At 53.2% G+C, this 13,039-nt stretch overlaps 1 protein-coding gene across 1 annotated transcript in view; it reads right to left on the bottom strand.

The window, feature by feature from the left end:
• KCNK13 (potassium two pore domain channel subfamily K member 13) overlaps nucleotides 1-12,101 on the bottom strand; it is a 58,839-nt gene extending 46,738 nt beyond the window's left edge. Inside the window, exon 1 of the mRNA XM_045823587.1 lies at nucleotides 11,768-12,101. Coding sequence (XP_045679543.1) covers nucleotides 11,768-12,101 — 334 coding nt within the window. The remainder of the gene's footprint in view (nucleotides 1-11,767) is intronic.
• Nucleotides 12,102-13,039: the final 938 nt, after the last annotated feature.

Raw genomic sequence — 13,039 nt, 5'->3', positions numbered from 1 at the left:
GCAGGGGCCGCTCCCGCGACCTCGGGGCTGCTGCCCACACCCACTGTTGCAGGAAATGCCAACAGCAACTATTTTCTCATCCAAATGTACAGACCTCGTGAGCTCTGCCCATGCCCCTGGGGCCAGAACCCCCACAGTCAGGCCGGGCACAAAGCAGGAACTCAATAAATTTCGACTAAATGGATTGAATTTTATATTTGATAGGAGATGGCATTGGGTCTGGTCCTGAGCAGACGAGAAGGGAGAAAAGAAAGACACGGTCCACTGTTCAAAGCCAGGGCGGGACAGCGAGACGTCATCCTTACCATACAGCCTGGCGGCCCAGTTTCTTCAGAACAATAGCTTGTAAAACGCGTTCATCAGTAACATCAAACAGAAATCCACTGATGGCCAATAGAAACACAGAATCAGGCCCGGGCGTGGGAACCAGTTTTTGCTAGACTTCGGACTGTCTCCGAGGCGGGCTTCCTCTCCCACACGGACACCACGGCTGAACAAAGCCTGAACGGACGCCCCACCACGGCCCAGCAGCCCAACTCTGGGCAAGCTCTCCGACCCTGTGCTCCCCTGTCTCGCCCACAGAACTCGGGGAGTAGCAGTCCCACCTCTCGGGATGAGATATTATGCACCCAGAATGTTTAGTATAGTAATGAGGAGGAAAATACAGTGCATGTTCGCTGTGAGAATAACCAAATTCTTGCTCATTGGTTAAGAGAATGTTTATATTTTTAAATGCTCCCCTGGCTGGCATGGCTCAGTGGATTGAGCACGGGCTGCGAACCAAAGCATCGCAGGTTCGATTCCCAGTCAGGGCACATGCCTGTGTTGCAGGCCATGGTCCCCAGCAACCGCACATTGATGTTTCTCTCCCTCTCTCTTTCTTCCTCCCTTCCCTCTCTAAAAATAAATAAATACATCTTTAAAAAATAGATAAATAAATTCTCAAAGATCTGGCAGTACCTATACATAGTTACAGTTCAGAGTTCGAACATTAAAATGAATACTATGCATTCTAGAGCCGTTACACTGGCAAACGATCAGAAACGGCCAACACGCCCCTCCAGCGGGAGGCCCGGTTTCACTGCATCCACACCCCAGTGGTGCATCCTGGGCAAACGGGGAGGGACGCACAGAGACCCCAGGTGCACACTTCCCCACTCGTCCCATCGGCCAGTATCATCCGGACGCCAAAACCAGACAGAGCTATCACAAGCGAGGAAAAACACGGATGAAGGAAGGTCTGTTTGGAGTATACAGACATGCACCACAGAACAACATTTTGGTCAACACGGACGGTATACGACGCTGGTTTCCTAAGACTATAATGTGGCCGCAAATTTCCTATGACCTCAGAGCTGTCATAGTGTCACAGCTGTGCAAGTTCAGCACTTTCAACACTCAGCTTAGGACCCCTCCAGCGGACCCCCACCTCGGTACCCTGTTTCTGAAAATAGCATCCTCCTCCAGGGGACCCCCAAAGGTGTGTGTCTGGGGCCATTCTTCCTCCTTCCCTCCATGTCTACCAACAATCTTGGGAACTGTTTCCTTCCAGTTGCATGCCACCTGAACACGCCCCTTGCCACCCACACCAGAGGAGGCTGTGTGGCCTGACCCGAACTCTTGTTAAGTGTGGCATGCGAACGTGACCTTGCAGTATGCAAGGGCCCCCTGTCCGGGGGCTCTGGGAGCACAGGGACGTTTCCTCCTGAGTTCCTGGATGCTAAGGGTCACGGCAGCCTGAAGCTGCTGGACAGACTACAGTTTCTGTTTCTCCCTCTCCACTCGGTGCGACATGGGGTGTGATCTGTGGACCACACAGGAAAGTACTGAGTTGGCCAAAAAGTTTGTTTCGTTTTTTTCCCTACTATGGCTCTAGTTGTGCTTAGTTGTCTTTAACTTCACTGGAAATAATTTTGTTAGATTGTATTGTGACCGCTGTCATATCAGTGTGCATTGGAAAAAACTTATCAAAATTGGTGAATTTTTGTGCAGTCATTTTAATATTGAAGATGAAAGAAAACATGCAACATTTTTGGTGTATTATGCTTTATTATTTCAAGAAAAGTAAAAACACAACTGAAATGTGAAAAGAAAACGAAAAAGATTTGTGCAGTGTATGGAGAAGGTGCTGTGATTGGCTGAATGTGCAGAGGTGGTTTGAGAAGTTTCTTGGTGCTATTGACATTTTGGCCAAAGAATTCCTTGCTGTGGGGCTGTCTGATGCATGGGAAGGTGTTTAGCAGCACCCCTGGCCTCTACCCACTAGAAGCTAATAGCAAGAGATAGCCAGCATACTCAAAATGTCCAAATCAATAAAGTTATTGGTGAGAATGAAAAAAGGGTCTTTTATTTTGTGGAAAAAAATAAACAGACTTTTTGGCCAACTCAGTAACTCCTTGAAGGCTAATTACCTTGTTGTCACTGTCTGTTTGGAAGCAGAAGCCGGGCTTGCGGAGACGCAGGGGCTGAAATGAAGAGGAAGGCGCCGGAAGGAAACGTGTAAAGATGGTTGAAGAGACAACAGTTTGTGGAGGCGACGTGCTCTCGTTGTCCGATGCGAGGACACGAGGCAGGTTCTGAAGATGGAAAACATGTGATTTCAGAGAGCATTTCCAGTGACCGGGGCGCAACAACAGGGCGCTGGGGAGACAAGATGGGGGGTGTGTGTGTGGAGAGAACGGGGCTGAACCCAAGGATGAAGGACTCCAGGTCGACCGGAGAAAATGGTCTTAATTTTACTCCTAAACATGAACGACAATGCCAAAAGTCTTTTTTCTTTTAAATCCACAGAGATGTTTTGATAAATTTCATTCTGACCACACTTAAACGTCAAAAAGGATATCCATTCCACTGTGACAGAAGATGCAGAATTAAAAAGAGGAAAATAAATAAAGAGGGTGTGGAACAAAAAAGGGTAATTCAAACAAGACTCGGTGTTCAATGTGCTGAAGTCCCCTACGAAGAGAAAAGTCTAAAACTGATTTAAAAAAAGAATATAAAAATGTATGAAGTGGTTTACTTAAAAATTACAACTAGAAAGATAGTCTAAACTTAGCAAATACATGCTGATATATTGCAGGGATTTCATCATCTCCAAATTTAAAAATAGACGTTAACATACAAAGCATCAAGAGGTAAACAAAGGTATTAATAAAACGAGTCATGCAGATGACGAAATCAATAACACTGAATTCATATGCTCTGAAACACACAACTGAAGTGTTATTTTGGGTGTGTTCACTAGGCTGCGAGTGTGTCTGGAGATTATGTTCCCTCCCCTCCAGAGTTCTGTGACGGAAGAGACACCCAGCTGGGATAAACACAGATACAAGGATACACAGAGACATTCAAACAGAAAAGAGAATTCTGGAAAACACACATTCTCAAATCATGATGTGATCATTTTAGAAATAAATCAAAGCATAATTGTATAGCCAATCACACAAAAAAACCATTTAAAAAGCAGTCTTTTTGAATAAAATTTGAGGTGAGGTAGAGCTAAACAAAGAATGGAGAAGAATATTTATCTCAAACACGGAGAGCACCTGAGTTTATGAGAAACCATAGGAAAAAATTGCTGGTCAAAATGAATGTGTATGGCGCTATAAAAATCTTTTGTACATGTCAAAAAAATTTAATAGTCAATAAAAAGGTAATGGAGCGGGATCAATGTTTTGGACATAGGTAGACAAATATATGTGACAGAGATAAGAACCTGAAGGTTGCCCTTGGCCCTCAGTACAGCCCTGAAGACTCCACAGAGAGCCCCGGGCCCTTTGGGGCACCGTTTGAAAGTCACGGCCCCGGCGGTCTGTGGGGTCAGTGCCTTGTGCTCTTCGTCAGGTCTGGGCCCAAGGGAAGACCCGAGACGCCGATAATGGGGCCGACCTGCCAAAGCTTGCGGGCAGAATCAAGAAGTGACTTCTGGGATCAAATACGTCCGAATTGGAGACGGAAAGTCCCGGGGGCTGGCACGTTAGTCGTCACGGTGATGGGAGGAACGTTGCAACTTTGAGGGGACTGTGAAATATTGTGACAGGTGATGTGAGTCTCCGTATGCATGGACGTAGGGATCGGACACCTTACAATCTCACACACGCCCTGCGGTTCGGCTAACCAGACCATCTCTGTCTTCCCCTGTTGTCCCGAGTCTGCACCTGATAATCAACACGGGAAAACAACAGAGGGTGAAGAGCAGGCCGCCGACGTGCCCAAGGGCCAACATCCTTAAACTCTACCGCACACGCACGCGGGGACTAACAGCACCCCCTGTTCCTGGCAGAAACACGGGGGAAAGACGAGAGGATGAACTCCAAGTATGCATGTATGTTTGTACTTTTAGAGCAAGGAGAAGGGAGGGAGAAAGAGGGGGAGAGAAACACCCGTGTGAGAGAGAAACACTGATCGGCTGCCTCTTGCAGGAGCCTGTCAGGGGGCTGAACCCCCAACCCAGGCACGTGCCCTGACTGGGAACCGAATCAGTGACCCTGAGCTCTGCCAGGTGATACCCAACCGAGCCACACCGGTTGGGGCAAAGCGTTTTTAATAAATATTTCAAATGAATCAGTGTGAGCATAAATCAAAGGAATTCTATTATGAGATTAATGTTGACCTAATCACAACAGTATGCTCCTGTTATAATGGTTATATGGGAAACAATCAGATATAAGATACGATCTGTTTCAGGGATTTTCAGATGTACCTTTTCCTGGAGTTAAAGTATCTCTTAAATCAGGATGATCTCACCGTTGCTAGCATCTCAGAATTTAATTGGCAGCATTCTTTCCTTTCTTAATGGCATTTAACGTAATGACTCATCTTGGATTCGGTAAAAGTCTTTAACACTTTAGATTCGGTATAATACGATTCACCAAACTGTCAACAGTGGTTCTCGTTGTATGGTGGGATTATGGGTGATTTCTACCCTCTTTTTTATACGCTCGTATGTATTCCCCGTCTTCTAGAATGAAGGTGTATTTCTTTCAGCAACAAGGGTAAACCAAGCAGCATCTGTTTCTAATTCTGACTTTGTCACTTTAAAAATGTCTTGTCCCGAGTAAGGCATTTATGCTCTGTGCACCTCAGCTTCCTTATCCCCAAAATGAAGCCACTTCTCCCCCTATCTCACAAGGCTCAGAAGCAAACGCTTTGTAAAATGTGAAGTGGCTGTTCCACCGGCGAGACGTCTGCTGATGTGTGACCTCTGTTAACACATCAGTGGAGAGTCCTCTTCATCCCGAAAACCTGTCCGTTATCTTTGATGTCGGCTTACAGCTTCATACAGCACAGTGTTGCTCCCCAATCTTTTATTGTTTGAAATGTGACCTAATTCGATTTCAAGAGCTCCTTCCTCAGCCTTATTTCCATGTAGGAAAAAAAAAAAAAAGAGAGTCTGGAAACAATAGTCAGTCCAGTGCTACGTAGGTTTGCACATTGATGGGATGGAATCACCCACCTGTCGGCCCAGCTCCTGAACCCGACCCCACCTCCTGTTCCAGAGCACAGCCGCCCAACTGCTGGTCACCAGCCCCACCCGGGGCCAAAAGGGGGCGCCAGTGTAACTCTTCCTATTTAATTAAAACAAATCAAACTCTTGTTGGCCCTCTGGTCGTCTATCTTGAGGGGCTGACTGCGGAGGTGGGGCTCGGCATCTCTGTGTCTGGGGGCCTCGGGTCCACACACGCAGCGTTGCTTTCCCAGCCTGTGCCCGCTGCGCCCCTGGACAGTGCTCGTCCTGATCACCTGCCTACTACGCCACCAGCTGGAGAGGAGGTCCTGGGGCTGTGCGGCCGGTGGCACGCCTCCCCTCCCTTCCCTTCCAGTCCAGCCACCACCGGTGCCGCCCTGCTCTGAAGCACAGGGGCTTTCGTCCTAGTCAGCAAGGTCACAAACCACAGACTTCAGTGTGCCTATGACTGGCCCTGGTGTTTGTTAAAGAGCAGGTGGGTTCAACTGGTCTGGGGTTGGCCTGAGACTCTGCACTTCCAACGGGGTCTGAGGTGATGCTGACGCCGCTGATTCGTGGACCACCCGTGAGTAGTGAGCATCCTCAGGGTGGTCTCAGTTTCAGCTCTATGCTCACTCCGATCATGCACGCTGCAAGCGTGCTCCCTGTCCTGCCTCCATCAGAGCCTTCTGGGGAAGCTGCTCCAAGTTCAGATGCACTGTATCAGGAGCCCTGTGGGGGGACCCCAAACACCTGCATTTTAACAAACACCACACTTCCCTCGGGTGAGTTCTTATGGACACCAAAGCCTGGGCACCACCGGTAGAAAATTCTAAGCGTCCATGCCGGACCATGCCAGCAGGAGCTGCACGCTTGCCCTGCAGGGCTCTGCACTTCGGCCCAGGGGTTTTGCTGACCAGCACCTTGCAGTGAGGGACGTCTCTTTTGCACTTACGGCCCAGGGGCTGTGGCGGAGATGACTCACCACAGTGTCCACTCCCCTTCCTGACTATCTGGAAGAGAAATTCTTATTCAAGTCTGAAAATGCTGGGTGTCTTCCAAGCAGCCAGCCTGGAAAGGGGAACCATTTAGTGGTTGCCTTTGCCTCTTTATACTTCGACAACCGGAAAACTCAGAGTCATGTTTGGGGCTCACTTTTGGCAACTGCGCAGGTCCTTTTCATGCACATCTCTGTGTTTTAATCTGTAGCTCAATGTCCTATCCTACTACATTTCTCATCTCCCTGATGTTCTACATCCATTACTCCCCCCTTTCTAGTACACTGGCCTCATGTTTGTGTGGGTAGTCAGCTGTGCTGTTCACCAATAGTCTTTTCTTTTTTTTTTTTAATACTTTACTTTTAGACAGAGGGGAAGGGAGGTAGAAAGAGAGGGAGAGAAGCATCAATGTGTGGGTGCCTCTTGCATGCCCCCTCCTGGAGACCTGGACCGCAACCCAGGCATGTGCCCTGACTAGGAATCGAACCAGCAACCCTTTGGTTCGCAGGCCAGAATTCAATCCACTGAGATACACTAGTCAGGGCCCAATAGTGAGTCTTATCTACTTCTGGACTCATAGGAGGAGTATGGCGCCCTTTGTCCTTGAAGTTGGGTGTGGCCATGTGACTGGATTTGGCCAATGAAGCATGTGTGGAGGTGATTTGCGTCACTTCCAGGTGGGGTGGTCAATGAATTACCGGAGCTCCACTCTTCAGCCCTTTCTCTCCCTTCCTGGGCGGTTCTGGGAGCACGAGCTGATAAACAGGGCCACGAGAACAGAAGGCCGGAACCCTGGGCCACCCAGGGGACCACTGCGCTGGGGAGTCACCGCGCCCATGGCAGGCTTTGTGTGTGCGAAGCAAACTCCTATTGCGTTAAGCTACTAAGATCTGGGGGTAACCGAAAGCCTGCCCTGACCACATTAAATGCAAAAGGCCTCAAATCCTTTCTGAACAGAAGCTGAGTTATAAATACACAGGCAAACACAGAAACGAACCCCCAACAAAAGCCCATTTGAGAGGAAAGATGTTTGTGAAGGGACCATTTACCAGCGAGGCTGTCAGTCTCCTCCTCTGAGCAGAACTCAACGCGTGTTCTTGCTCCAGGTCTGGTCGCCAGTCTCTTGTGAAAGCAGCACCCCTGAGCGTGTCCTACCATTCTGCTCCCACTTTGTAAATCGTGGTGAAACACACCGAATGTTTGCCGTTTTAACCGCTCACAGGTGCACGATTCCATGGCGTTGAACACAGCCACAGTGTTGTGTGACCCCGAGCACTATGTACACCCAAAACTCTGTCCATCCTCCCCAACAACGACGCCTGCCCAGTCAGCAAACCCTCTCTCTGGCCCCCCGACCCCCGGTCACCTGTTCTGCTTTCCATCCCCATGGAATTCGCTTATTCTAAGTACCCCGTGTGAGTGGAATTAGGTGATATTGTCCTTCTGTGACTGGCTTGTTTCATTAAATACAATGTCTTCGATCTATCATCCCTGTCGCAGGATACATCAAAACTTTATTCCTCTTCATGTCTGGATAGTCTGCCATCGCACGTAGGCACCACATGTGTTCACGCATTCCTGTGTCGATAACCCCCTGGGTCGTTTCCGCCTCCGGCTCCGGGGACAATGCCACACCGGACACGGCCGTGCAGACACCTGTGTGGGCTCACCCTCGGGACGGACCTGCTGGGTCACACGGTGACGCTGCGCTTCTCCTTGTGAGACACCGCAGAACTGTTTTCCGCTCATCTTGGACTTTTAAATCGCAGGCCTCGACGAGACAACAGTTGCATGCAACCCTCAGGTGCCTTTTCCTAGAGAATGTTGTTTGGGAACATCAGCCGCTGTCTGAGCCATGTTTTCTCTATCAAATCTCAGGGGGAACCTTTGCTCTGCTCCGGGCTGGGCCGTGACTCTGCTGTGGTGCTTGCAACCAGATTTGCAGCTTGAACAGTCACTGTGGGCCCCTTGCCCATGCCACCTGGAATCCCCTTTATCACGTCTCGTCACACTGGCCTGACCTCAAAGGGCTGGTGCCTGCATCTCTGTCGTTGGGCTACCCTCGGGCTCTCTGTGAAAAATCAAGCCAGAAGTGCCCGGAAATTATAGGCTGTGCTTCTCTGCCCTCCATGCAGCTTTTAACCAGTTACTGACAGGTGTGGGTGCATACACACCCCCAGCTCCCTGGCCTGGGGTCATGCTGGGCCGTGAGTTTTACAGTTTTCAAGCTTCCACTTGGGATTAAGTACAGGTATACCTCGTTTTATTGTTTCGCTTTATTGTGCTTTACAGGTGTTGCATTTTTTACAAATGGAAGGCAAGACCTTCTACAAGCAAAAAAAAAAAAAAAAAGTTACGACTCTCGTTGTTACGGTGGTCCAAGCCGAACCTGGCGTATCTGGGAGGTCTGCCTGTATCTGCCGCCCACGATGTTCCTGCCCGACAGCACACCTGTACAGACTGACTGCCTTCTTCACTTGCCTGTTTTCCTCGCACCTGCCAATGAACTCAAAGTGTTGCCTCAGGGCCCACTTCCGAGCAAACCTAAACTGAGACGAAGCTCCCTGCCCCCCGGCACCTTCTCCTGTCTCTGTTCTTCTTTCTCCTGATTCTGAAGTGTTATTTGCATTTTATGATGATTTTATGGTATGCTTTCTTGCTGTGCTACCTCAACGTCTCTGCAGAATGAGGCAGAGTAGAGCCAGTTTTTACAAGAAAAACACCAGCATGTAATGCCGTGGTTAAAACACAAGCTGTAAATGGTGTGTAGGGAAAACAGAACAGAGAGCCATGCACCCAAATGTTAACAATGGTGAACCAGGGGTGATGTCATTACAGACGGTGTGCCTTCTTTCTCCTTTAGACTTTATTGTGCGAAGACCGTGACCTTTAGTTGCCTCGTCTACGACGTGGAGATGACCGCACCCACCTCATGCAGCTGGGCTGACTGAGACTGAGTGTGATCAGAACGCAGCGATCGGCTGCAGGACACATCCACACAGTAAGCAGTGTGTGCCTAAGACGTACCCCAGCAAAGGGTGACAAGTACGTTGTTACAGCAGGAACTAATGAAGCAGTTTCAAAGGCAATGTCAGAAATGTAACAATAAGCCCATACGTGCATCGTGCTTTGTAAAGAGCACTCCTTACTCGAGCTCACTGGCCCTCGAGAGCCCCCTGAGAAAGGGGGCAGGCTTAGGGGCAGGGACGGGCCGGAGACAGGACTAAGGTCTACTGTGCAACTACAGCGTGGCCCGAACCGAGGCAGCATTTGGTGGCCGTCTCCGACGATGAGGCGGAGGGGGCTCAGAGGGGCTCAGGCACCTGGGCAAGTCCCAGGGGCAGGGCCGACAGCTCCAGCTCCAGACTCTCTGTCCAGGCTTCCTTCTCGCCGCCAGGCTGCACTGTTACACTTGCACCTCGTACACGCCCACCGGCCCAGGCATTCTCCGTTCCTAAGGCACTGATGTTCGCCCGTCTATAAACACACTCCGCGCCCGCCTGCCTCGGTGTCCAAGGGGAGAACCAACGGGTGGTGTGTGTGGTGCGGGGGAGGATTTAGCCCCCCAGTCTCCCAAAGAAACCATCCCACGTAACTATTCAACCTAAATAAAAACTCTGTAGCACTTGCCATATAAACACAGCGGATTCAGGGGACTTCCACAGCAACACTTGCCAACCACTTGGCTCACCCAAGTTGTCCCTGCACAGAAGTTCTGGAAGTGTCTTCTGAGACACCGAGGCGACACACTGAGGGACTCAGGGAACTCTGCGAGGAGAGAGCTGTGGAAGCTGTTACTCCTCCTCTACCCCCTCAAGGCCCGTGTGTTTGGGGCACCACGGAGAATGCTGACAGTTTTTCGTGCCCGACACCCAGTCATCGTGGTGCCTTAGTGACCTGTGCGGACGGGCAGGGCCACCCGGGATGGGATGGGGGGTGGGGCGGGGGTTGTGAGCCAGGCGGTTTAGGACAGAGCACTCCAGACACAGCCGGCGTGTCCCCAGTCCTGCCGGCCTCTCTGCCTCGCCTCCCACCCCCCAGCTGCAGCCCTGCGCTTCCAGGCTGACCTTGGGAAACCGTTCTCACCCAATCAGGCCTGAGGCTGATCTCTGTTATACTCTGCGCTCCTTCTGGCAGAATGTCTACCTGAGACTCCCACGCGTGGGAGCTTCAAGGAAGTTCGTTCACCTTGTCACCCGCCTCCCTGACAGCGCTTCCGCTCGTACAGGGCCACAGCTGCGGAGCACTTGCACCCGTGACATGTGCCACTGGGGGCCTCGCTGCCCTCCCTGGCCCTGGCAGCTGGGAGCCCCTCACTCTCAGCAACGCCTTTCAAAGCCCCTCCTCTGTGCCAGCGTTCTTCTTCCTTCAAAATCTCCACAGCATCTCCCCAGCCCCCCTGTAACTCCATTATGTTTCAAGGGTGAACAGTTTTTGGGGGTGTAGTGCCAACACACCCAACTTCTTCCTCCTGCTGGGAATAAAGGCAAACTGACTGTTGCCATGCCGCACTCTCGCTCCAAGACTTTCAATGGCTCCCCGTTGCCTCTAGGAGCTTCTAGCTCCTTAAACTGGCCGTAAAGGCCCCCAGCTCCACCCCTTTAGCCCGGAGACCTTCTTCATGGCCTTCTCCACAGACCAAGTTCATGGGGCCCCTGAATGCAAGTCTTTCCTCCTCCAGAATGCAAAACCCAAGCCATCCCTAACACTACGGGATTCAGCCCAAAGGTCATTTCTCCCTGTTCTTCCAGGTAGGAAACAGTTTCCCTCCTCATCAGCGTTTTGATGGACTTTCAGTCTGGCATTCAATCTGATTTCCTCTGTAAGCTCGAAGTCAAGGGAAGATTTTTTTTTTTAAGTTCATGCCCCACCCCCTCCACCACTAGTGCCTTGTGCGTGACACTAACTCAGTAGACGTTTATCGGTTCCCGTCCCAGTGTGTCGGCTTTCTCCCGAAATTTCCACGAACTCAAGCGACGTCTCCTTCACTAGACTGAAAACCTCCCCCCGCGGGGTGTCTGCGATTTAAGGATCCCTCCCGTCCGCTGGGGGATTTCTTAACCGCCTGTTCTGACTCAGGAGGTCGGAGGAGGGCCGAGACGCGGCAGTTTTGACTGGCTCCCAGGTGATGCCCATGCATCACGTTTGGAGAAGCCCAGAAGCCACACCACCTGCGGGCCAGGCAACCGCTCACACCTGTGCAGCCGGCTGAGCGGCGGCTGAGCGCCAGGTTGAAAAGCGCCGTCCTCCCCGGGGAAGCGCCCCTCCGGGAAGACGTCGGCGCGCCCCGCGGCCCCTGCACCCCCCGGTGCGGCTCACGTACCTATGGTGGACACCACGGTGCCCACGAAGTAGAAGGCGCCCGTGAAGTCCCAGCGCGGACGGGTGCTGTCCACGCGGATGCCGGCCTCCGTCGCCTCCTCGTAGTGGCGGAGGAAGCCGCGCAGCTCCTCGCGGCTCAGGTTGTGGCGGCGGCTGAAGCCGGCCAGGCGCTCCTCCCAGCGCTGCTTGGCCTGGCGCTCGTGCGCCAGCTCCAGCGCCGAGAAGACGGCGGCGCCGCCCAGCAGGTACAGCGCGATGAGCGCCGCGAGCAGCAGGAAGCGCGCGTTGTCCTCGTTCAGGTGGCCCGGGCCGCAGCCGCAGCCCCGGCCGGCCATGGCCGGGCCCCGGGGAGCCCCGCGCCGGACGGCCGTGACCGCGGGCGGACTCTGGCCCAGGCCCCCCGGAGGTCGGCGCTCAGCCGGTCCGCGGCCGCGCGACCACCGGCTCGCCCATGCCCGCTGGGCGCTTCCCCGGACCGCCGCCGCGACTGCTCCGGTGGAACCAGCCCCCCACGGCCGCCCCGACTCCTGGTTTCGAATCCGGCTTCTCGCCGCCGCTCAGTCCTCCTGAATGCTGAAGGTTCCAGCGAGAAGCTGCGGAGCCCGCCTCTGCTCGGCCCGAGGGCGCGGGCGTTGTTCCCGCCCCGGCGCCCGGGGCGGCTCGGACTGGGGAGCGGGCGTGGCGCGAGTTCAGGGCGCACTCCGGCCAGGGTGAGTGTCCCCGGGAGCGAGGGTCGGGGGGCTTCGTAGGCGGGAGGGGACGGGGAGCCCCGCGGCTCCCATGCCTTTGGCCATCGCCTCTCGAGACGACGGCTGGGCCGCGGGGTCTCAGGTGGCGGGCGCTGCGGGTGGACCTGCGGCGCTGCGTCCTGGTCGCGGCGGCGTCGCTCGCGCCCCTCGGGTCTCCGGCCCCGCTGTCGGGTCTTGCAGGCTGGAACAGGTCCCGGGCGGGCGCGCCGACAGAGGGGCGGTGCAGAGTGGTGCTCGCGGGCCGAGGGGCTGGAGGAGGAGACCAGGAAGCGAGGTTGGAATGAGAGCGCGGAGGAAGTGAGGGGTATCTCCCCCGGGCAGCCTCCCCCGCCTGGCCCCGGCCCGGAACGCCCTTGGCCTCTGAGTCCTGCGCGGGAGCGTCCTCGGTCCGCACGTGTCAGCTCCGCGCGAGCGAAGCGCGCGCCCCCAGACAGCGCCAGATCCCGAGACGCTGCCGAGGACCGGGCCGGAGGTACCCCACGGCCAGGAGACCTTGACCCCGGAGAGTGCCACCTCCTCTGCCC

Source organism: Phyllostomus hastatus, unplaced genomic scaffold (genome assembly GCF_019186645.2).
Source record: "Phyllostomus hastatus isolate PE091 unplaced genomic scaffold, TTU_PhHast_1.1 phas_scaffold_501, whole genome shotgun sequence".
NCBI classification, from domain to species: domain Eukaryota; kingdom Metazoa; phylum Chordata; class Mammalia; order Chiroptera; family Phyllostomidae; genus Phyllostomus; species Phyllostomus hastatus.
Note: the sequence above shows the minus strand (reverse complement) of the source record. Positions and strands in the feature narration are given on the sequence as shown.